General features: G+C 48.2%; 1 protein-coding gene and 1 long non-coding RNA gene across 17 annotated transcripts in view; one reads left to right on the top strand and one right to left on the bottom strand.

Annotated features, from left to right (window-relative positions):
- Positions 1–24611, bottom strand: part of DAB2IP (DAB2 interacting protein) — a 317250-nt gene that overhangs the window by 27292 nt on the left and 265347 nt on the right. For 12 of the 16 annotated variants that reach the window (XM_083597217.1, XM_083597213.1, XM_083597206.1 and 9 more), the window contains 6 exons: positions 22743–22887; positions 14838–14982; positions 11303–11539; positions 7132–7333; positions 4762–4940; positions 1711–2605 (listed from right to left, as the gene is read on the bottom strand). In XM_083597217.1, the coding sequence (XP_083453343.1) occupies positions 1711–2605; positions 4762–4940; positions 7132–7333; positions 11303–11539; positions 14838–14982; positions 22743–22887 (1803 nt within the window). The remainder of the gene's footprint in view (positions 1–1710; positions 2606–4761; positions 4941–7131; positions 7334–11302; positions 11540–14837; positions 14983–22742; positions 22888–24611) is intronic. The other 4 variants (XM_083597215.1, XM_083597216.1, XM_083597212.1 and 1 more) reach the window with 1 other exon arrangement.
- LOC310754939 lies at positions 7340–10078 on the top strand. The gene is made up of 2 exons (XR_014544087.1): positions 7340–9531; positions 9911–10078. It is a non-coding gene; the product is annotated as an uncharacterized lncRNA (long non-coding RNA).

Here is a 24611-nt window from a genome sequence, read left to right as displayed (position 1 = left end):
GCATTCTGTTGCAAGGGTCCTGTGTACACACACAAATGCATATACACAAAACCATCCTGCCACACAAGCACCACTAGCCTTCTGGGGCCAAGTGGGCTTTGACGCTCCCCCCAAGTGATGGCAGAGCGCTCAAAAGTTCTTTTCACACCAGGAAATCTCAACAGGGGAAAAAGCTCTCTCCTTTGCTTGCGTTCAGCTCATGGAATTTCTACCTGCATATGGTTGAAATCATGTGAGTTAAATCTGCTCAAGGTGTCACCGCGCTGTGTTTTGAACATTACCTCTGGCCCAACTTCATCCCTGAATGAGAAGGCTGCCCCTCCCAAGTCTGCTCCCCATATTTGGAGGTGCTTTTTACAGAGGGACAATTTCCCCCACGACAGTGGACAGAGCTAGCAAAGTTTTATTAGGAGGGTTTTGGGGTGGGGGTGCAGCTCTCTATTGCTAGAAAGAGGTATTTTAAATGTCTCATATCCCCCCCACCCCAATGTAATGCTGTTCCAGGGCATACCTGGAAGAAATCTTGCCCCTGCGCCGCCCCCCCATGACACAATGATGGGAAAAAGAAAATGACAGATGTGTCAGAAAAATAAGGTAGCAGCGGCGCTAGCAGGTTTACTGCATAGAGACCTACTGCCAGTACCCTGAACCCATCAGGAGATTTGGGTTCTCCCTCTCCCAGATTTGCCTCTGAAATTCACCCCCCCCCACTTCTTGAGCTGAAGAATTTTGAAATCTGTATCAACGACTTATCTTCAGCTCCCTCTACCCTTATCTCCCTGCGGCTTCCCTAAGAAAACAGCCAAATCTGTTTTGTGGCTGAGCTGACCTCTAAAGGAGAAACAACCCTGGCTCACAGCTCCTGCTTGCAACCTCCCCACTCTGGGGAGCGAGAGGCACTTTGGATGCTCCCAACCCACCAGCTACAAGCAGACCTAGAGAGAGTGGATGTGACTGAGGCCTTAATTAGCCCTCAAATAACAATTAACATGGTTGAATTTGAACAAGGAGCTTCATTATTTATTGTGTTCCCAGCTAATAGATGAGGGGATGCAGATGAGCACCAGGAGGGGGTGGTGGAGGAGAGATTATGGCACCAGGCTCAGGTGCAGGTGGGGGGAGGGCTTGATCCAACCACTGACCCCTTTCCAGCTGTAGTTTCTGGTCAAATGGGGCTGTTTGGAACGACTCCAGCAGCTTGCAAGTCCCTGTTTGAGCAAAGGTCACAGCCTTGAGAGGAAAGGATACCAAGGGGTCATCTAGCTGGCTGGCCTAGCGTGGCAGCTCCTCTCACCCGCCCCTTCACCTGCTCTGGGCAATGCTTCCCGACACCCTCAACCAGTGTGCATGTGTTTCGGCTGGGGAGGGCACAGGGAACGACCAACCTGCTCTCAATTTCTCTCTAGCTTCGGTCGAACTACTCCAACCAGTGGTGCTTCTCTGCCGCACACGGAAGCAGCAAGATTGTGAGATGGCACTGGATTTGGTGTGGTGTGGGATGGGGTGGGGGAAGCCGGAACATTTATGGGCAAAAGCAGCAGCTGGATGGCAGAGCGAGATGAGGAACAGCCTCCCACCCCCGCACACACTCCCGCCCCGAACCACAGACCTGAGATGGTACAGATTCTGGCTGGAGAAGCGAGGTCCTCAGCCAGGTGCCCTCTCTGCCACCTCTCCCCAACCTGCCCCTCCTGCCACGCCCGCACTGACCTGCTTATGCACCGTTCGCTGCTTCATCTCTGGGCTGTCTCCCTTGGAGGAGGACGACTGCTGCCGGAGCCGTGCCCCGCTGCCCGGCCAGTCGGGCGAGGAGGAGAGCATGCCGCCGCTGGAGGGGCGTGGGTACTGCATCGTGCTCAGCAGCGAGGGCGGCGTCCGGCCCCGAGTCACTGGCGGGGGTGGTGGGGGCGGGGGCGGCTGGTCTATCCGCCTCTGGGGCCCCCCGCTGTTCTGCCGGGGCATGGTGGGCTGCCCACCCTTGTCCGAAAGCGAGAGTTGTCGGCGGGCCAGCTCCCCTGCCCGCCGGTTGAAGTCCTCAGTTGCAGCAGCAACCACAGCGGGGTTGCCAAAGCCGTGCTTGCCCACCGCTGCCAAGTCCTCGCTGTTGCTGTGGGAGCTGAGCGAGCTGTGGCACTCGGAGCCCGAGTCCGCCAGCCCACGAGGCGAGAGGGGCAGACCTGCTGCCATCTGGTACACAGGGTTCTGGAAGGAGAGGGGCGCCAGGAGCTGGGGCCGTCCGGGGGTGCCCTCTGTGCCGGGTGTCGTGGGGGTCTGGCCTGCCCGGCGCACGGTGGCCATGGCGGCCACGGCGTTCTGCTGAGTCCGCGTGCCCCAGGGACCCGGGGCCTGCCCGATGGAGGGGGGCCCATCGCCGAGTGGGTCAGCCGGCCCCGGGAGGGCGGCCACACCATCCAGAACCCGGCTGTCCTGCAAGTCCACCATGGAGAGGCTCTTGCTGCCGTTGGACATCTGGACGTCGGGCTCATTGGCCTCCGAGTAGCTGGAGCTCCGGGCGGGTGAGGGCTGGGCCCCCGCAGACCTTGTGACAAAAAACAAGTCCTTGTTTTCAGGGGTTGGAGACGGTAACCGTGTGAAATCTATCAGACTGTGGGGGAAATAAAAACGCATAAGGAGAAGAAGGAGAGGAGGAAAAGAAGGAGACAGAGAGAGAAAGAGCTGTGGTCGCTGCACGAGAGGCAGCAGCTCTTTCACAGGACAGCAAGCAAGCAAGCAAGCAAACAAAAAACACCCCAGCGCCATCAACACTCATGCGCCCACGCAGGCTGTTGGGAGGGCGGACGTCTCCTGGATGTGGCACGCCAGGTGGGAAATGCTGAAAGGGCCACCGCTTGTGGCCTGGGCACCTGCCTTGCATGCAGACGATCCTGAGCTCCATCCCCAACTGGGAATAGGGCTGGGAACTGCCCCCTGCCCGAACTCTGAGGTGCTGCTGCCAACCAGTGTAGGCAGCACTGACCCTGGTGGAAGTTTCCTACGGTCCTAGGCCTCCCCCTTCGTTATGACTCCTCCCTTATTTTTCTGGTGGCTGGCAAGTCAGCCTCCGCCCCCGTTGTGCTGTTAAGGTTCTGTGCATGGGTGCAGCATCAGAGGGGAAGGGGGCTGCCAGCACCAGGTACCGCAAAGCCCAGTCCCGCCAAGGAAAAGCACTTCCAGGATTCTGCCTTCTGAGGCCACCTCCTTCCTGGGAATATACAGAGTGTGCCAGGCAGCCCTCAGGAGGCAGTCTGTGGGCAAGTCCCCCTCTTGGCTTTCCTTGCTGGTTGTCAACTAGCTGGCGGGGTTACCTGGCCTGAGGGGGCTGCCCACAGCCCAGCTCAGGCACAGGGATGCTCAGCAGTAAAGGAGAGCCAGTGGTAGCATAGCGGTTACAGCAGTGTTTCTCAACTTGGGTCCCCAGGTGTTGCTGGACTATAACTCCCAACATCATGCCTAGCTAGCAGGACCAGTGGTCAGGGATGATGGGAGCTGTAGTCCAACCACAGCTGGAGGACTCAAAGTTGGGATGCACTGGGTTATAGTGTCAGCGGGAGATCAGGGTTTGAACTCTCCCCTTCGATATGAAGCTTCCACTTGGGCCACTCACTGTCTTTCTCAGCCTAACCTACCTCACAGGGTTGTTGTGGGGATTAAAATGAGGGGGGGGCATGCTTGCCACCTTGAGCTCCTTAAGAGAAAAAATAGGCAGCGTACAGATGCAATAAGTGAGAAAATAAAATGAGACAATCTCAAAGAGGATGGAGATTCATGATTTTGATTCGTTATTAATATGTTTCGGTCCAATAAAAAGGCTTTCCTCATGGGGGAGGGCGTCATGTAAACAGCTCAGAAACAGCTGTTTTTAGAGAATCACGGAGTTGGAACGGACTCCTAAGGCTCTCTGAGAAGGAGTCTCCTTGTTTCATTCTGCCCACTGGATGCTTCCTAATGCCATGAGCCATAAAATTGTTTTATTTTATTGGGGAGGCTTACAGTGTTTGTTTTACAAACCAAGTTCTGTTTATCTTAATGGCATGCATATTATTTTGTGTATACAGAGAAGAACAGCACTGGGGAGCTGGAAGGGACCTCAAGGGTCATCAAGTCCAACCGCCTGCAATGCAGGAATTACAGCTAAGAAGCCGGCCTGTCTAGATGGACACTGCCTGCCTGTGCTGGGGAACTTGCTCTTCCCCAAAGGCATCTGGGGCTGGCTCACCCTGCAGCAACTCAGGGCTCCGGAACCATTATATTAAGAAAGCCTCTTGTTCTGCAAACCGCCATGTGGGTGAACAATTGATTTTCAACGACGGGGAAGAAAATGAGTTTTTGCAACAGCTAATGCTCTTAAGCCCAGATCAAAGGTGGGGTGGTTTTACAAGGGTGGTTAAGAGCATGCTGCTTTGAGATCCAGCCTTGTGCATCGCTTAAATCGTCCCCCCCTCCCCACTGATTACAGAGAGAATCTTGCTGCCGCCGCCACCCCTCTCCAATTGCTCATCTCTCTAATTAAACACATAGCTTCCACCTGAAATTTATCCATTTTGATGTTTTACATTTCAAAACGAGGAGCTGCGCAAGGCGGCAGAAACCATTAGCGGGTGAAGTGTCCATCCGCCATGGTCACCTTTTAGCCTCCCCCCTGCCCATGGCTGTCCCCCACCCCCAGGATCCTTCCCAGCTTTTCCACAAAATCCCTCCTCCATTCGCCTGGCAGGGCTCATCTCTGCTCCACCCCCACCCCCTGCCCTTGCCCGTCCTTACCCAGATAAGTCGTTCTCAATCACCATCTTCTGCAGCCCCACAGATATGCTGTTGCTAGCGTTGGGCGTCGAGGCAGCATGATCTGCTGTGACGGAGACTTGCACGCAGGACGGGTTGCTGAGGGCCGAATTGACGTCCCTCAGAATGCGTGGCAAGGGTCCAAGCTTTGTTGCTGTGCTCTGGAGGAGTGGAGAGAAACACAAGCAGGGCCATCACTGATCATGCCTATCCCAGCCACACAACCACATCTAGGCAACATGATGACCATATACATATACATGAAACGAGGTACCAAACTTTGTACTGTTTCGTCACTGCATACTACATTATTCCATGAGAACTGTTCCACAGCATTTGATATTTTCACTTATATACATTCATTCAAAATAAGATGGGTTTGTGAAGCATTCTATATCCACCCACTACGCTGATGAAGAATCTACGAAACAGTAGTCAATATCCGGAATCACTGTTCAGTGTTGGACATCATTGTTGAATACACAAAGCTTCACAGCTTGTCTTCCACCGTACTAAATTTGGTACCTCACTTCATTTAAAGATTTTTCAGAGACTTTGAGACTAAAGATTTCATTTTGATTTTTTTGTGATTTGAAGGAATTCTATAAAGATTGTCTATTACGTATGTATATGGTCATCGTGTTGCCTAGACATTGTTGACGTTCTTTTTGCAACACAATTGCCTAGACATTGTTGACGTTATTTATTGCAACACAGGGGTTTGTTTGGATACTTATCCTAGCCACACAACAGAGAGGCTTCCAGTTCCGTCTTCAAATATTTTGTTAACTGGAGTCCACTATCAGCTTGACACAAGGGGTTCCCCACATGGGGCTTGAAGACTCTGAATGCCTTAAGATGGAAACCAGGCATTGGGGTTGGCCCTTCCCTATCTACACATGCAAGACAGATCACCCCACTCCACTGCTCCACTTCCTCGTTTCATGAGAATGTGATAAGAGTGCTGTTGGATTGGGTCCATGGACCATCTAGTCCAGCATCCAGTTCTCACAGTGGCTGACTGAGTGCCCAATCCTCTTTTAAAGCCACCCAGGTTGGCCATCACTGCCTTCTGTGGGAGGGAGTTCCACAGTTCAACTATGCCCCTCATTCACCAGGCAGAGATGCGCCAACCAGATGGGCATGGGAAGGCAAGTGTGGTTGGGGGAAAATAGCCTTAGGTGTCAAACTGAGACCTGTGCCATGCCTAATTATGCCAGTGGGTCAGATGTCAGTGTCATGTAGTAGTAGTAGTAGTAGTAGTAGTAGTAGTAATAATAATAATAATAATAATAATAATAATAATAATAATAATATTATTTATACCCCGCCCTCCCAAACCAAGACCGGGCTCAGGGCAGCTAACACCCAATATAAAAACAAATTGATTGAGATACAACTTAAAAAACAAGATTAAAATACAACATCATTAAAACATTAAAATGCAGCCTCATTTCAATGGAAACTCAAATCAAAAACTTTTGGGGGGATGAAAACGTCGTCTTTACCAAGGCCAACTATCCAGACTGGCCCTACGTGGGCCAGAAAAAAGCCAGGGAAGTCCCCAAATAGGAGTTCCATCACAGAAGGAGAAAGGAAAAAAGAAAGAGGGGGAGGGAATCAAGTTGATCCCAAGCCAAAGGCCAGGCAGAACACAGGAATACAGCCTGACCACAAAACTGGCAAGAACCAGTTAAGGAGGAACGTAATGGTTGAATGTTAAGAGTGAGAATCAACTCCAGTTAAGATACAAGGAGGGTTCTGCACGTACAGTAAAAAAAATGGGTTAAGTGTTTCCAAGGAATGAAAGGTCCCCCAATCACCTGGAGGGCACTAGTTTAGGGAAGGCCTGTTTACCAGACCGTCCTGTTTGAATAGAGGATTTTGTTTTGCCATTTTTTTAAAAAAGGAATATATTTACTTAACATTTAACAACAACAGCCAAGAATGTAGAACTTGAACTGGCAAAGACCAACTTAAGTTAGGTGCAAATAAGGTTCGCTATGGTTTTTAAGAAGCCTGCAAACTCTGGCCATAAAAAATGCACCTAATTTTGTTCGCACAACAATGTGCCTGGAGGACGGATTTGGCATGCAAATTCTGCTGTCAAAGTCAGAACTCGTTTTCGTTCCTGAGTTTCATGTTTTCAGCTTGCCTGTCTTTGCTTATAAACATACCCCCAGTTTTGTATGCTGACTGAGACTTTCCTGACAAAGAAGGAATGTTCGAATGCCGACGTACGTACTGCTCACTGTTGATTTCACATGATTATACACTGCATTTTTAAATTATTGCTTTGGTGGGGTAGTTTACTGGTGGGTGGTTATACAAATTCAACAAGCCAGCGGGTACCTGGTCCAGCTGAATCACAACTTCCCAGAGCAGAGAGTGTAAGGTGGAGAGTTCACGGCCCAGGTCAATGTACCCTTCGAAACCGGCCGTGTTGGATAGAGTCTCTGGGTTGGAAATCTCCAACAGGAACCGCTGCATGTTGGTCCACTCGTGCTCCAGGAACTGGTTCATGAAGGACATGTATTCTTCTTTGCTGCCAAACCTGTTACGAACAAAGCACATGAAGCGGTCTGGTTGGCCGCTGTGAGAACAGGGCGGTGGGAGAAGAGAAGTCTTTACATCTGACCCAGCGGCCAGGCTCCCCTGATGTTCATTAAGAATGGAACCTCCATGCCCAGAGGCTGTCTACCCATAAATACTGGTTTCTAAGGGATCAGGCAGGTTCTTGTCCTCACATCCTGCTTGGGTGCTGTGGGGCTAGAGGGGCCTTTGGTCTGTCCAGCAGCCAGGCTCTCCCAGTGTTCTTACAAGACTCAGATACAACCCACATTGAGTGGGTCAGCATGCCACGATGGCAGAGCCAACTAGCCAGAGTTTGGGGTGTTGCTAGGTACATCAGAGACTTGGAGTAAAGACGCACAGCCCAAGTGAAGATGGTGAACAGGTGTGCTTCCCGCCAGAGCCGTGCTTTTGCAGACCACCCACCCACCTTGCAAGCAACGTAAACAAACTTGGTGATAGCGAGGGGAGCAGGAGAAGATCCAGTGCCTGGTGCAAAACACACACCAACAATGCACCTGGTTGAGGTGCTAGTGTCTGGAAATAAAGCTACTTCTCCTGTCGAGCCAGTGATGGTGTAGTGGTTAGAGCAGCCTTTCTCAACCTTGGGTCTCCAGCTGCTGTTGGACTATACCTCCCATCACCCCTAGTTAGCAAGACCAGTGGTCAGGGATGATGGGAGCTGTAGTCCAACAACAAAAGTTGAGAATCCCTGGATTAGAGAGTGCTGTGCTATGACCTGGGGGACCAGGCTTCTAGCCCCCACTCAACCCATGAAGGTCTTGGGATCCATCTAGCTCAGTATTGTATGCGCCAACTAGCAGCACTCCTCCAGGGTTTGAGACTGGGACCATTCCCAGCCCTAACTGGAGATGGCCCAGATTGAGCTTGGGTTCTTCTGCATGCAAAACAAAGCTATGATCCTTCCCCAACAGGTAGGTAGGAAGCCGCCTTATACCATGTCCAACCATTGTTCCACCTAGCTCAGTACTGCCTACACTGACTGGCAGCAGTTTCAGATGGGGATCTTTTTCCAGTACTGTCAAGAAATGCTGGGGATTGAATCTGGGGTGTCCTGGGTGCAAAGGAAGCACTCTCCCATGGAGCTGGGGCCATAACAACACAAGAAGAGCCCGCTGGATCAGGCCAATGGCCCATCTGTTCCAGCATCCTCTTCTCACCTGTGGCCAACCAGGTGCCTGTAGGACTTGAGTGCAAGAACAACTCTCCCCTTCTGTGGCTTCTAGTACCTGGGATACCAGAAGCATTGCTACCTCCAGCTGTGGCAGCAGAGCAGAGCCATCATGGCTAGTAACCCTCAATAGCCTTCTCCTCTTATATCTCTGTGCTGTTGGGCAGCAGAGAGTCTGTGGATCTGGAAGCTGATGTGGGGGTTGGGCGGGGTGGGCAGGGGCTGCCAGGAGGTGGGCTAAGAGCTGGATTTCAGCCTGAACCGCTTTACGACTGACCCAACCAAATCCAAATCACTGGCCTTCCAGATGATGTAATTTCACCCCCTTCCACAGACCGGGGACGCCCAAGGCCTTGACAAAGTCACCTTCACTGAAAAGATTATTGGGCGGGCGGGCAATGCCAAATTAGACAGCCGCGTTGGCAGGGAGGATGGCTGGCCAGCAATTTGAGCAGGTGGGTGTACGAGTGAGAGAGAGATGGTGGAGGAGGGCTGATCCTGTCAACTCATGCGACACAGATGCAAGTCTCCTCTGTTCCAGCAGACCCCATCTTAAGATGCTTTTGTCAGCAAACTCACTCACTGCTGCTACTACCCTCTCTCTGTCTCTCTCTCTCTGTCTCTCTCTCTCTCTGTGTGTGTGTGCAGAGATTCTCTTTCGTTCGCTCTCTATCTCACAGCTCAGGATAAGCAGCTCAGAGCTCCTGAGCAAAGCCAGTGGGGAGATTTCTGAAATCTTTCCCCCTTTGTTTCCACCAAACCTACAGGCTTAGTTTAGAAAACTGACAGCATGGCTGTTTCCCTCGCCAGAGCTGATCCTCCTGGTTTTAGGGGCTTTAAAAAACCATAGTGCCAAGAAGTGTATGTATGCAGTGGTTGGGGGGGGGGAGCCTTGTGCAGAGTATGGGGTCCAACATGTAGCCTATCCTGGCTCCATTTGTGAGCTTGTTTCTATCACAACTGGTGAGGTAACTGCAAAAACAAACCTGGTCACCTATTTCCACCTTAAAGGTAAAGGTAAAGGGACCCCTGACCATTAGGTCCAGTCGTGACTGACTGTGGGGTTGCGGCGCTCATCTCGCTCTATAGGCTGAGGGAGCCGGTGTTTGTCCGCAGACAGCTTCCTGGTCATGTGGCCAGCATGACTAAGCCGCTTCTGGCGAACCAGAGCAGCGCATGGAAACGCCGTTTACCTTCCCGCCGGAGCGGTACCTATTGATCTACTTGCACTTTGACGTGCTTTCGAACTGCTAGGTTGGCAGGAGCAGGGACTGAACAATGGGAGCTCACCCCGTCGCTGGGATTCGAACCACCGACCTTCTGATTGGCAAGTCCTAGGCTCTGTGGTTTAACCCGCAGCGCCACCAGTGTCCCTATTTCCTCCTTGAATTGTGCTAAAAAAGAAACACCATCCCCCGCAACCCCGCTTTAAAGCTTGGGGTGATGTGGGTGATTTGCCTTACTGCAACTGTGTTGTGATCAGCCGTGACTCCTGCATTGCAGGGGGCTGGACTAGATGAACCCCGGGGTCCCCCCCCCAACTCTATAATTCTATTCAGTCACTTAATAGCAAGGAAGAGGAATCCTTATCCTGCTTTCCCTCCCTGTTCAGTTCTGGGCCAAAGGGCTGGGTTGCAATAATAATAATAATAATAATAATAATAATAATAATAATAATAATTATTATTCTACCCCACCCATCTGGCTGGGTTTCCCCAGCCATTCTGGGCGGCTTTCAACAGAACATTAAAAAAAAAAAGTTGCTGGAGCATCAGATGCAACTCTCACTTTTGTACAGTGGATTACATTCCAGCCGTGCAGAAGGCAGAGGCTCCCGTGCACCAAAAACCTCCCCACCCAGGCAAACAGGAGGCATTGGCACGATTCAAGGACTCAGGGTGAGCCTGGAGCAATGCTACTGAATGGGTGTGGACTAGGGAGAGGGTGTGTGTTCTGGAAGAGGGCCAAGGGCCAGAGAGAGAGAGAAAGGCCTGGATGGCCACATTCAGCTCTCTGGCCTGAGGTTCCCCACCCCTGAGTTATGATAAGTCACAGCCCCAAGAAGAGCCCTGTTTGGTACGATCTCAGATTAGCAGAGCTGGAAAGTGTCTTTCCCAAAGGCCTTTGGAGAAGCAGATGGAGAGCAGAGCTGCTGGTCTGACCCTACAAGCTGCGGGATGAGTTACTGAGTGCAGAACGCAGCTGCCTGAGAATCTTAGCTGTTTCTTTTCCTAATTCAAGTTTCTGGTCCTTATTGTTGCCAAGCGTGGAGACAGACAGCCAGGTCGTGCAGCCACAGCAGTGACCACAGGAGGAATGACCACTGGGAGGAGTGCAGAGAGAAGGAACGCCATGGTGCATCTGCAGCAGCACAACCAGACACCTTCATCTGCCCCAGCTGCAACAAAACATGTCTCTCCTGTATTGTTCCCCACAGCCACAACAGGCGCTGCAGCCTGCCAATAAGCTGGACATCACCTGCAAAGACACACTCCTCCACTGTCTCCTGAGACAGACGGATGCCAACAACTGTTGCCAGTTGAAGTTTAAGAAGCCAGAAGGGTGCCCAGATGAGATTCATAGCATTTGGGGCAGAGGGAGATGAATCTGCAGATTGGGCAGATTTATAGCCATTTATGTGGGCAAAATGGTGAGCATTGGGAGTGCTCAGCCTCTGGACCTAAGGCAGCTTCCCGGTCGTTTTTAAGAGAGAGAGAGACGGAGAGAGAGAGAGAGAGGAGTTCCTGGGGAAAGGTTTACTTTGCAAAGTTGGCCAGGTTCTGCGTGACCTTGGCGATCAGGGTCAGGGTGCGGGCTGTGCGGTCATCGGGATACTCCTGGAGGAGGCTGAAGAGGGAGGGCGACATGATGGCCGGGCAGAGGAAGCGGAGGAACAGTGAGGCGCTGATCAGGCGCTCACTGATGTCTGGGCGGCCGCGGCTGCTGCACTCCTGGCGCCACGAGGCGAAGACCTCCTTCAGCTCTCTCGGGAAGACGCTGCAAAGAGAGACAAAAGGAGTAAGGTGGGTGCAAGGCCTTTTGCTTCCCCTGGAGGGAAATCTTTTTTGGGGGGGAGAAGCACCCTCTGGTGGGCTCCAGAGGGAAGGAAGAGCCCCCCTAATTCCTCCTCTAGCACAAATCAAACCTGAGCTCCCCAAAAATATTTTAAAATTTCTCCTATTCTGGTGCTTGCATCGAAAGTATTTATTATTTATTCCCTAAGATTCATATACCCACTTTGGTGTGCAGAAAATACTTCAAAGAGGTTTATAAAACAGCATGGTTATTGGTAAAAGAAAACAAAAATATTTCAAAAATTAAAACCATCCATTAACCAAAAAACACATCAGCAATCCTATACAGTCATTCCTGGGTTACTTCCGGGTTGTGCCACTCGCGCATGCGCAGATACACAAAATGACATCATGCGCAGAAGTGGCGAATCACAACCCGTGTGTGCGCAGACCCGCCACTGATGGCTTGCGTTCTTTTCATATTGCGAACGGGCCTCCGGAACGGATCCCATTCGCAATCAGAGGTACCACCACAATGACAGGTTTTGCCTAAACAAAAAGAGTACAGTGGTACCTTGGGTTAAGAACTTAATTTGTTCCGGAGGTCCGTTCTTAACCTGAAGCACCACTTTAGCTAATGAGGTCTCCAGCTGCTGCCGCGCCGCCAGAGCATGATTTCTGTTCTCATCCTGAAGCAAAGTTCTTAACCTGAGGTACTATTTCTGGGTTAGCGGAGTCTGTAACCTGAAGCGTCTGTAACCCAAGGTACCACTGTACAACAAAGGTGCCTGTCTGGTGCCAATAGGTAGGCAATTCCAAAGACCAACACCTTATAAACACAGAATGGGAATTACATGACACTTGTAACAGTGCAAGTTGGAATGGGAAGAAAGATTGGCTGCTAATCCACACTGGGAAACTGTAGCTCTGGGAGGGGAATAGAGTGTCTCCTATCAACCCCCAACACCCTTAACCAGCTGCAGCCCCCATAATTCCTGGGGGGTGGAGCCACGACTGTTCAAAGTGGTACTGAAGTGCTTTAAAGCTATGGTGCCAAGGTGGCCTTAGACTTCAGTTCCCACCAGAGTCAGTCAGCACAGCTCTATGCTGGCCGGGGCTGATGGGAGATGTAGTCCAAAGTACCCAAAGAGCACCGGGCTGAACTAAGCCACAGATAGGGAACCTGCAGCCTCCAGAGCCCAACACTCGTCATCTCTGCCTACTGGCCACGGTGGCTGCTGGGAGCTGCAGTTCCACAGCATCTGGAGGGCTGCAGATTCTGCATCCCTGAGTCAAAAACCGACAGCCATTAAAGCTGGATCTACCATACTTTTCGCTCTATAGGATGCACTTTTTCCCCTCCAAAAATTAAGGGGAAATGTTTGTGTGTCCTATGGAGTGAATGCTGGCTCCTTGGCTTTAGCGGAGGCTACACATTGCTTTCGCTGAAGCCTGGAGAGCGAGAGGGGGACCTCGCGCTGCGCTCCAAAGGCTTCGGGTTCCTTTTGCTGAAGCCGGGAGAGCTATTCTAGCTTCGGGGTTAGCTGTCCCAGAAGCCTCCGCAGGGCACGGGGATGAAGGCTCCCCGTGCCCTGCGGAGGCTTCGCACGAAGCTAGAACAGCTAAAGGGAGCGCTGCGCAGCGCTCCCTCTAGCTATTCTGGCTTTTGGATGGCCCCGCGAAGCCTCTGCAGGGCACGGGGATGAAGGCTCCCCGTGCCCTGCGGAGGCTTTGCGCAAAGCTAGACCAGCTATCCCAGCGGCTATCCCAGAAGCCAGAACAGCAAGAGGCTATCCCAGAAGCCAGATCCCTCTTGCTGTTCTGGTTTCTGGGATTCAGAATTTTTTTTTTGTTTCCTCCCCCCCAAATTAGGTGCGTCCTATCGTCTGGTGCGTCCTATAGAGCAAAAAATACGGTAAATGATATTTGCTTCCTGGTAGTTCCATCCCTGCCTCTTCATGGTGCAGAGCTCTAGCTGCAGTTTCCCCTTGGGCTAATTTTTGAGGCTTTCTTTAGATTGACTTTGCAGTAGCCCAACCTTTTTCCTTTTTGGAAAAAACAAAAACAACAACAACAAAGCAAACAAATGCTAATTGTGTGATGGAACTCAGGGTCACCCAGATGTCCCAGAGGACCAGCTTTCTCTGTTTGGAAACTGCAGGTAAGTGCATATAGCCAAGGTGTCACGAGATGCAGCAGCAAAATCTCTTGCAGGCACTGGCTGGTCCTGCTGACTGCCCTTGCGACCAGGGCTGCTGCCAACTCTTCAAATGGTCTCTGCTTCTGTGTCTTTCACAGCTACTAGCAGGGATCACCAGGTAAAGACTCATCCTTGCATAGGGGAAGGGTTAGGATTAGGACCTACTCCCCCCCCCCCGGCATCTCAAGTTGCTGTTAAAAGTACAAGAGCGGGGTACACTTATTTTTCTGGTCAGTTGGCAACCTACTACTCTCTCCCACATCAGGTCCTTTGGGAGCATCACACATTTACTGCCATCTCTGTAGTTGCCCCTTCTTCAGAGAGAGAGAAATGTGATTACCCCTGAGCATGAAGAAAACATACCCCAGCCCCAGTTGTAAGCACCTAGATGTCATGGTCACACTAACACACACATTATACGTCTGTGAAAACCAATACAGTCATACCTTGGGTTACAGATGCTTCAGGTTACAGACTCCGCTAACCCAGAAATAATACCTCGGGTTAAGAACTTTACCTCAGGATGAGAACAGAAATGGCACAACGGTGGCAGCAGGAGGCCCCATTAGCTAAAGTGGTGCTTCAGGTTAAGAACAGTTTCAGGTTAAGAACGGACCTCCAAAACGAATTAAGCTCTTAACCCAAGGTACCACTGTACAGTGGACGCTGGGGTTGCGAATGTGATCAATGCAGGATGCAATTTTGTAACCCACAGCATTCGCAACCCGCAGCTGTGCATCTGCGCACGCGTGGGTTGTGATTCGGTGCTTCTGCGCATGCACGGCCGCCGAAACCCAGAAGTATCCTGTTCCAGTACTTCCGGGTTTCGGCGGTCTGTAACCCGAAAAAACGCAACCTGAAGTGTCTGTAACCCAAGGTATGACTGTACAAGGACAGAGTTAGTTCACAACGAAAATTAACTTGCTGATTTACCTATCTTTTGCCAGAGGGAAGGTGTGTTTTTTGTTTTTGTGTGGTCACAAAGGAGGGGCAAAGGGGATGTATTCCCCCCCCACCCCCGCACCAGGGCTCTCTTCTAGCACCCCAAAGCACCCCACTCCACCAGTCCCCGTCCACTGACCAGTACGAGTTGATAATCTTGCAGAAGGCCAGCTCACAGCACATCTTCAGGTTGCTCTGATGCTCTGGGAGGTCTGAGGAGGAGCACTTGCTGGGATCCACCTCACAGTTTTCATCCGATTCGTACAGCGCCTTGATGAACTCGCCTGAAAGCACCAGGAGGGCAAGAAATAAACAGATAGATCATAAGGAGAGCCACAAGAAAACTGAGCTTTGCAAACTTGGAATGCAGTGACCTGATCGGTGCCCTTCAAGTCAGCAGGCAGATGGGGACTTTGCTCTGCTTTGCTACTCTCAATATAACCTTAACAGGATGGATCGAGTTCAGGGTCAAAAACCAACAAAACCAATCTCCGTAGCAACAAAGGTTAAGGTTCTGCACTTAGGCAGGAATAGCCAGGTGGACAAATATAGGATGGGGGATACCTTCTCCCTGTTTCTATTTTATTTTTATTAGGTATTGTAATTAGGTGGTATGGAAATACTTCCAAGAAACAAACAGAAATTCACCAGGAAAAACCAAAAGCAATGTACAAAAACATATACACAGCCATTCCATGGGAGAGCACAGAAAGCCTAAACTTCAGCAACAAAGCACAGAATTTGGCTTCCTCAAGAATCGCAGTTCAGGTTACTAGTTCTTGTGGCTGGAAAGCTGTACTTGAAAGGCTGTGGGCTTCGGGACTCTTGAGATGCTGCAGCCAAACAAAGGTAAAGGAGCAGCAGTTTGTTTTTTAGATTCCCCGTTTCTTTTGTCGCTCATGCCCTTTCTTGATAAAAATGCAACCGGCTTACGAAAAAGCTCACCCCAACTTCTAAGGTCCACGGTGCAGAGATAGTTCTTTAATAAAATGTATACACGGCTTGATTGTAAGGGATGGGGAAACCCTCATAGAAGTTAATAATAATAATAATAATAATAATAATAATAATAATAAAGCAATGCAATTATCAATAAAAACAATTGTACTGCAGCATTTGGAGCAAGCGCAAGGAAAGCCCCACAAAGAGCATATTGCCTCCCTTACCCACCATTTTGCATCTGCTGAGTCTGTGAAGCACACCTTTCATCAGTGATGGGATGATTGTAAACACTGCCTTGCACAGGTGTGCTCAGGCCAAGAGGTGTGGATATAACCTGGACAGGTGTGTGTGTGTGGAATCAGGTAGGAGATTCAACTGCAGCAAGCCTCTGCAGAAAGGGTTATTTGCAGTTTTAGGCTCTTAATGACTTTTGGCTGTAGGCAAGTAAGGAGATTATCTTTATAACAAAAGGCTAAAAGACCAGGAGATTACTGGGGTGGGGGTGGGGGGCAGAGGAGCAGAGCTTGACAACTCCTGCCCCAAACCCACCCTGTTGCCAGTCTGCAGGTCTCCTGTCTGTGGTAAAGCACACTGGTGGGTCACAAGGGCCCTGTATGGGTCTGCCTTTAAAACCTTACAAGTAAACAATGAAACCCCAGTGGTCTCTCCTTGACATGCTCCTGGGCTGCATGCAGGAGCTGCCCCCCCCCCCAAATACAAAAGCAGTTAACCCTGCCATCACCCATACGGAGTCAGAAGTAGAGCAATCTAACTACTAAAGTGCATGCGCTGGCAGTCTTGAGGTTGGACTACTGCAGTGAGTTCTTTGTGGGGCTGCCCTAGGGCCTGGTTTGGAAGCTCCAGCTGGTGAAGAAGGTGGAGACCAGACTGCTGATGTGGGCATCTGGTTCACAACACGTGACACCCTTGTTAAAGCATCTGCATTCGTTTCCCACCTACTACCGAGCCAAGCTCACTGATTTGCAAGATCCTGAACAACTAAGGTCCAAGGTACCTGAGGGATGGCCTGAGCCCTTATATCCCAGCTCAGTCACCAAGATTACCTGCAGGGGGTGTTGTTTGCCATTTCCTGTGTTGATGAGGCTCATTTGACAAGAAGAAACGGAGCCTTTAGTGCCATCAGTGCAGTCCTGTGGAACTCTCTGTCACTAGACATTCAGCAGGCACCTTCTGCTTCAATCTTTTAAACGCCTGCTTAAGCCCCCCCCCCCATTCTGTCAGGCTTGTGCAGGCAACCAAGAAGACATGTTTCCACAATAGCTAGCCAATTTATGATTTCTGAAGGAGCATCTCCACCCCTATTCTTCCAGCGCCAAGGGCCTTCTGGCGGTTCCCTCACTGTGAGAAGCAAAGTTACAGGGAACAAGGCAGAGGGCCTTCTCGGTGGTGGTGCCCGCCCTGTGGAATGCCCTCCCATCAGATGTCAAAGAGATAAACAACTACCTGACATTTAGAAGACATCTGAAGGCAGCCCTGTTCAGGGAAGTTTTTAATGTGTGACATTTTAATGTATTTTTAATCTTTGTTGGAAGCCGCCCAGAGTGGCTGGGGAAGCCCAGCCAGATGGGCGGGGTACAAATAAATAATAACAATATTATTATTATTATTATTATTATTATTACTACTACTACTACTACTACTACTACAACTTGTTCTCATGATTTTCATTAAACCGTTTGATATCTTTTATGAGTAAAGGTAAAGGTACCCCTGACCATTAGGTCTAGTCGTGGATGACTCTGGGGTTGCGGTGCTCATCTCGCTTTACTGGCCAAGGGAGCCGATGTGCAGCTTCCAGGTCATGTGGCCAGTAGGACTAAGCTGCTTCTGGCGAACCAGAGCAGCGCACGGAAACGCCGTTTACCTAGGCTCTGTGGTTTAGACCACAGCACCACCCGCGTCTCCTTTTATGAGTCCTGGTATATTAATCTTTTAAGAAACAAAATAAATAGTCGACATGCGTTAATGTTAGGCTTTCCTCCAGCATGAACGCTCTTCTGACTGTGTCTGTTGAAAGAGGCATGTAGGTTGGATCTTAGCTGCGTAGCAAGGCAGAACACCTGGGAGTAGCTAGATAGAGCCTCCTGGCTAAGAGGAAGTCTGCCTCTTACTCTCTGGTACTGGGGCACAACAGCAGCTTGCCTTTGCACCTGGTCTGGAGGTTTTCCTTTCGGGTGACTGGCTGGCTATGGCTGAATGCTGAACCTGGTTGCAGGTCGGATCCAATAGCCAGAGGTCTTCTCAGGTTCTTTAAGTAACACGTAAACAAAACCTCCATTTACAAGGGCAGTCTCCCTCTGGATATCAAATGTTAGGCAGCAGCAACAAGAGACGGGGTCTCTTGCCTCCATCCTCTCCATGAGAGATTCCCAGTCATCAAAGTAGCAGGACTCTGGGCCACAGAAACCTTTGGTCCAATCCCCTGAAGCAAAGCGCCTCTTTCCCAGAGGAAGAAAACTACAGAAACTGGAAGGCGGATTTTGGCACACACCAATGTAAGGAATCAAAGAATTGCAGAGTTGAAAGTGAGTCCCCAAGGGCCATCTAGTCCAACCCTCTGTGACTTCTGGGTGGCTGCACTACAGCGGGCAGACGGCAAATCTGACAGCTCTGTCAGATTCGATTTCACAGAGGGTCGGGGGAAGCGCTAAGGCGAAGCGCACCCCCCAAAAAACCTGAAAAGGGTCTTTGAGGTGTCGAGAAGTCCTGCAGTCCACAAACAGCATCTCTGAAGCCCCAGTCTCTGCCTCCGTGCCAAAAGGTACGGGGAGTCGGGGGGGGGGTCACGGTGTATGCCGGTGGGTTAAGCAATAGCGCAACTCTGTGAAAGTGAAGTCTCTGACTCAGCCTTACAGTGGTCCACTTCTCAAAAAAAAAAAAAAAAACCAAGCTGATTGCAAAGGTGAGGAAAATTAATTTCATTAATTCGGCAAGAGCGGTAGGATTAAAAGGAATTCCACTCCCGCCTATGGCTATTATATTATGCATGTGAAATCTTACAAGTAAAGAGTCTATGGACTTCCCGGCTGGAGTTAAAGCTAGCTAATTAAAAGACTATACATAGCTTTCTTAATAACAATCTTGATATTTCTGAGCTTTTTAAATACTGAACTTGAACTAAGCCTGACCTGAACTTGAGACAGTATTTAAACTTTGACTTGAACTTGAACTAAAGACTGATTATAATTTTATAAAAATGGAAGATACGCTTTGAATCCATGATTTTAAAGACATATTTGGCTGGATTTCTTTTGGAGAGGATCTTGAGACTTTAAAGATTGATAAGATACAGACATTGTGGATTAACTGTTCTAAAAGACTCTGGATGGTCAAGATTTAAGATTAAAAGAAGAGGACTATATTATTTAAATACAATGACAAGACTGCCTTGGATTTAAAACTAAATTTATACCTTTAAAGACTTATCTCTGCTGGACATTGAAAACTACCATTGTAATTAAGTCCCTGGAATTTGGATCTTTACAGGCTGCTTGGAACCGCGACAAATTTGGTATTATTTTTATTTCAATCATACATACAGAAAATTAGTGTAAAAGACTTAAGTCCTTTCTTTCTTTCTTTCTTTCTTTCTTTCTTTCTTTCTTTCTTTCTTTCTCTTTTCTCTTCCTTAAAGTTATACTTTTATGATACTGTATATTCCCTGATTTAAATTAGGTTCACACTTACTTTACTGTTGTTAACATTTGTGTAAAAGCTGGGTGTTGGGAGGGGGTAAGAACAAAGGGAAATTGTAACGAACTTTGTAACTTTCCAAGCTCAACGTAGTGACCTTGACAGGTGGTGATTAAGATTAAAATAGCCGTTTCTGCTGGGAAAATTCTTGTTTTGAAATTTGACTGCTAGAGAGAACAGACAAGTTGCGAGGAAGTTAAATCACAGCTAAGACCTTATAAATAAAAAGTTAAGTAAAGATATGGCAGCGAAGAGGCCTCTGACCCCAACAGAAGGCAGAAAAGCCTCAATACAAGAGGGTAAATCTAAACTTGTGGAACTATTTGCAGAATTTAAAAAGGAAATGGGTAGTGAAATAAAGGAGGCTGTTGGTGCATTAGCCACCCAGATTGAAAAGAATACAAATAGGACGTTAGAAGCAATAGGCCAAATTAAAGATTTGAATGTGAGAACTACAAAGGTGCAAACGCTGTTAAAAGGTATGGAAGAGAAAACAAAACGAGTGAATGAAGAGGTGAAAGGCCTGAAAAAAGATCAGGAAAATTAAAGACAGATGTAGGTGGAGTATGTACAACCCAATAAATGGTTTGGGATGCTTTAGCTCAGGCACCCCTAACCTGTGGCCCTCCAGATTTTTTTTGGCCTACAACTCCCATGATCCCTAGCTAACAGGACCAGTGGTCAGGGATGATGGGAATTGTAGTCCAAAACATCTGGAGGGCTGAAGGTTGGAGATGTCTGCTTTAGCTGCTATGGAGATGAGACAGAGAGAAAATGTGGTATGGCTGAGGGGAGTCCCGAAAGAAGATGAGCAGGATCTAAGAGAATATCTAGATGAAGTGATGGCTGAGTGGTTGGGAATTGATAAAGGAGTTCTGGATAGCTCAGTGGATAAGATTTACAGAGTTAGATCCAAAATAGCAAATATTAGGAAGGTACCAGGGGATTGCCTGGTCTTTTTAAATTCATGATATTTAAGGGATAAAAATTTCCAAACCAACTACACTAATAAACTTCAAATTGATGGAACAAATATTCTTTAATATTAAAGAAATCCCGGCTGGTCTTCTTAAAAAACGCATTAGTTATAAATATATAACCGATGCTTTAAGAAGAAATGAGATATGATACAGATGGGAATTCCCAGAAGGACTATCCTTCACTTCTAAGGATAAAAAATTCAGATCTAGGGATTTGGAAGATGCGGATAAGTTTTGGAGGATATATAGTAAAGATCTTGGAGAAGTGGGATAATTACCTGAGGGAGCTGTAGGAGAACAAGAACCAGAAGTATCACAAGAAAGTGTAGATAGCCAAGAAGAAGAAGAGGAGAACAAAAAAGAAAAAGTAAAAAGGTAAAAAAAGAACAGAATGTAATAACAGAAATAAATATGGCTGATTTGAAGATATTAATTTGGAATGTAAATGGATTAAATAATAAAACAATAAAACGAAAAGGAATAGAATTGAACATGTAATATTAGATATACGGTAATTTGCTTGCAGGAAACACACGTGGCTAAAAGACATAGGAGAATTTTGATAAATAAGAGGATAGTTGGAATTTATGCCCCAAGGAAAAAAATATAAGGAATGTTATTGATATTAATTGAATACTTGGAAGTAAGAAATGAAAAACAGGCAGCCGTGATGTTTATTCACGCTGAAAAAGCATTTGATAATGTTTCATTGGCCTTTACCCGGAAAGTCCTGGAGGAAATGAATGTCGGAGAGCTATTTAAAAGAGGAATAGAAGCTATTTATTCTGAACAGCAAGCAAGATTAATAATTAACAATACTCTTACAGAAGAATGCAAAATAATGAAAGGGATTTGACAGGGATGTCCCGTTACCATTATTGTTTATTCTAGTATTTGAAGTACTGGTGAGAAATATACGGACAGATGAGACCATTAGAGGAATAACAGTAGGTAAGAAGTCATATAAGTTGAAAGCATTTGCTGATGACTTGGTGATCACGGTGGAAGACCCTATGAATTTAATATTGAAAGTGTTAGAAAAAATACAGGAATTTGGACAAGTATCAGGTTTTAAACTGAATAAAAACCAAACCAAACTCTTAGTTAAAGATATCTCAGAGCAAGATAAAAAAGAGATACAACAGAGGACTGATATAAATGTATATAAAAAATTGAAATATCTGGGGATATGGTTAACAGCAAAAAAATATAAATTTATTTCAAGACAATTATGAAAAAAATATGGAAAGAAATTAAAAGGAATTTAGAGATTTGGGGAAGAATGAATGTGTCTTTATTGGGAAGGGTTTCAGTAATTAAGATGAACGTATTACCAAAAATGATGTTTTTATTTCAATGTGTTGTTGGAATGGGACACTAAGGATGAGGAGGTTAAATGTGTTATGATAAAATGGGCATGTGGGACTTAACATTCAAATGATTGATTGGGAAAGATTATGGAAGAATGACATGAAATTTGTGGATTGTCTATATAGTTGTTTTAAGATTTTGATGTATAGTATTTCTTTTTCATGGGATGTTTAGTTGTTGTAAAATTAATAAAAATATGATTAAAAAAATTAAAATAGCCCAACCCTCTGTAACGACAGGAATCACCGCTAAAGAACCGGCGGCAGGTGGCCATACCTCCAGTGAAGGAGAGCCCACTACCTTCCGAGGGTGTCTGTTCTACTGCTGAAAAGCTCTTACTCTACTTCCCAATGCTTAATCAGAATCTTCTTTCTTGTCTTGAATCCACTGGTTTGGATCCTACCCTCTGGAGCAGCAAAAAACAAGCTTGCTCCACCTGCCATCTGACAGCCCTTCAGATATTTGTCTCTCCTATCAGTCTTCTCTTCTCCAGGCTAAACACCCTCAACTCCCTCAACCTTTCCTCACAAGGCTTGGTTTCCAGACCCTTAATCGCCCTGGCCGTCGTCCTCCACACACCTTCCAGCCTGTGAACATCCTTCTTAAACTGTGGTGCCCGGAATTGGACACAGGACTCCAGGTGTGGTCTGACCAAGGCAGAAGAGAGTGGTGCTATTACTTTCCATGATTTGGACCCTAGACTTCTGCTGATGCAGCCTAGAATAGCATTAGCATTTTTTGCTGCTGCATCACAGTTTGGATTCGTGTTAAGCTTGTGGTGCACCAAGACCCCTAGATGATTTCCACATGTTCTGCTAGTAAGTCAGGTGTTGCCCATCCTATATTTGTGCATCTGGTTCTTCCTGCCCAAGTGCAGGACCTTACTTCCATCTCTATTGAAACCCACCTCTTTGGTGTGGTTCCTTAAGACTATTCTTAATTATCTGTAAAGCATCGAGGCTTCCTGGATCCTGGCCCCAAACCAGAAAGCTTCTGTTGATGAAACCCAGAGAGGTACTGACACTCCCCATACCTACCTAAGGCATCTTGCAAGTACTTCTGCCCCACCAGCTTCAGGTACTCCTCGATCGCTTTCGTGGCGAGGGTGTTCTCTCGGAAAATAAGGTGCTCATTTTCGCCACATCGGTCCACCTCGGACATCATGAGATCCGTCAAGAAATCCTGGAGGAGGAGGGAAAGAAGGGTGGGTGGTAAGTTAGGTGAACAGCATCTGCAGAGCAGGAGATCTAAGGATAATGTCCCCCAAAATTCACACCCTGCTCCACTCCCTGCCTGAATTAACAAGCTCTTTACACAGAAAACTTTCAGAAGCACGAAATATCCTCACATTTCTGACTGAGTTCTGCACAGGCTTCTTGCTGGGAGGGAAACCAGTTCTAGAGCAGTAACTCATTCTGAGCTCTTCAACTCTGCAGGTGCTATTTGAACGATCCAACAACACAAAAACTCAGTAGAGTTACCCAGCAGGGTCAGGCTGGAAGACAGCAAGGCAAGTGCAGAAACTCATTCAGAGATGCAGCAGGCAGCCTCTCCATGTAGATATGTGCTTTGGGTTCACAGCTGAACACAAATCATTCACTTTGGGCATTTCTGCTCGGTGGCTTTGCTACTTGATGCAAGATCAGGCAGGAGATAAGACACTGAGAAACATGTCACAATAGCTGCCACAGGATCCCCTTTCCTGGTTTGAAAGCCTGGCAGCAGGGTTTGAGGGGCTCTCAGACGACGACAACAACAACAACACAGTGGTACCTCTGGTTGCGAACAGGATCTGTTCCGGAGCCCAGTTCGCAACCTGAAAGGAACGCAACCCGCGTCTGCACACGCGCGGGTCACAATTCGCCAATTCTGCGCATTACATCCTTTTGCGCGTCTGCACGTGCGCGAGTGGGAAAACCCGGAAGTAACCCTTTCCGGTACTTCCTGGTCACCGTGGGACGCAACCTGAAAAAACGTATCATGAAGTAAACGTAACAAGAGGTATGACTGTATGATAATTTATTATTTATACCCCGCCCATCTGGCTGGGTTTCCCCAGCCACTCTGGGCGGCTTCCAACAAAATATTAAAATACAGTAATGCATCAAACATTAAATGCTTCCCTAAACAGGGGAAGTCCAGCATCCTCCTCTCACAGGGGCCAAGCGCACACCTCAATGGGATGCCCAAAAGCAGGCCCCAGTCACAAGAAAGTATACGTGCAAGGGAGTGATCTCTTTGGTTCTCCATTAGGGATGTTTGCTCAGAAAGCAGCAGTTAGGCCTGTAAGGTTTCCCTGGTGTGTCCGCACAAGAGCTTATTTTTGAAATGACTTCAGAAATTCACGTCCTTCACCCTCAAGCACACATTATGTTGATTCAGAGGAGGACGCGGCTACAGCAATGGGATTTCGGCTGTGCTGCATCCTCCACCCCAACCAGCCCTGTCCTTCCTCCCAGCCAAAAACTTCCAAGTGACAAGACCGGCCAAATCCTGAGTTTGAGGATATGCTGTAAAACTCCATGTTCCCAAGGTAATTAGTATGTTTGGGAAGTGACAGGGAGAGCCAAGGTTAGGGTCTTCTAACTGAGAATCAGCACCTTCCGGCAGGCTGAGCTGCGGATCAGAATTGAAATGTACACTGGGATTGGGGAGAGGGAGGTGGCCAAGCAGAGAGAAACCAGGTGAAGGTGCCCCAGAGACCATGGGAGAGGGGCCTGGAGAGAGAGCGGTTAGGCAGCATCAGGCCATGCGTTTCTCAAGAAGCTGAGAAACAGCTGGGTCAAAGCTTCTTTTTCCAAGGGAGATCTGAACTCCCTTGACCAGCAGAGTAACTTCAAAGCTTAGTGAGCAGAGAAAGAGAAGCTCTGCTACTTTAAGGGCTGGGGGGAGAGATTAACGCTCCC

This window comes from Podarcis filfolensis (genome assembly GCF_964270895.1).
Source record: "Podarcis filfolensis genome assembly, chromosome: Z".
In the NCBI taxonomy this organism is placed as follows: Eukaryota; Metazoa; Chordata; class Lepidosauria; order Squamata; family Lacertidae; genus Podarcis; species Podarcis filfolensis.
Note: the sequence above shows the minus strand (reverse complement) of the source record. Positions and strands in the feature narration are given on the sequence as shown.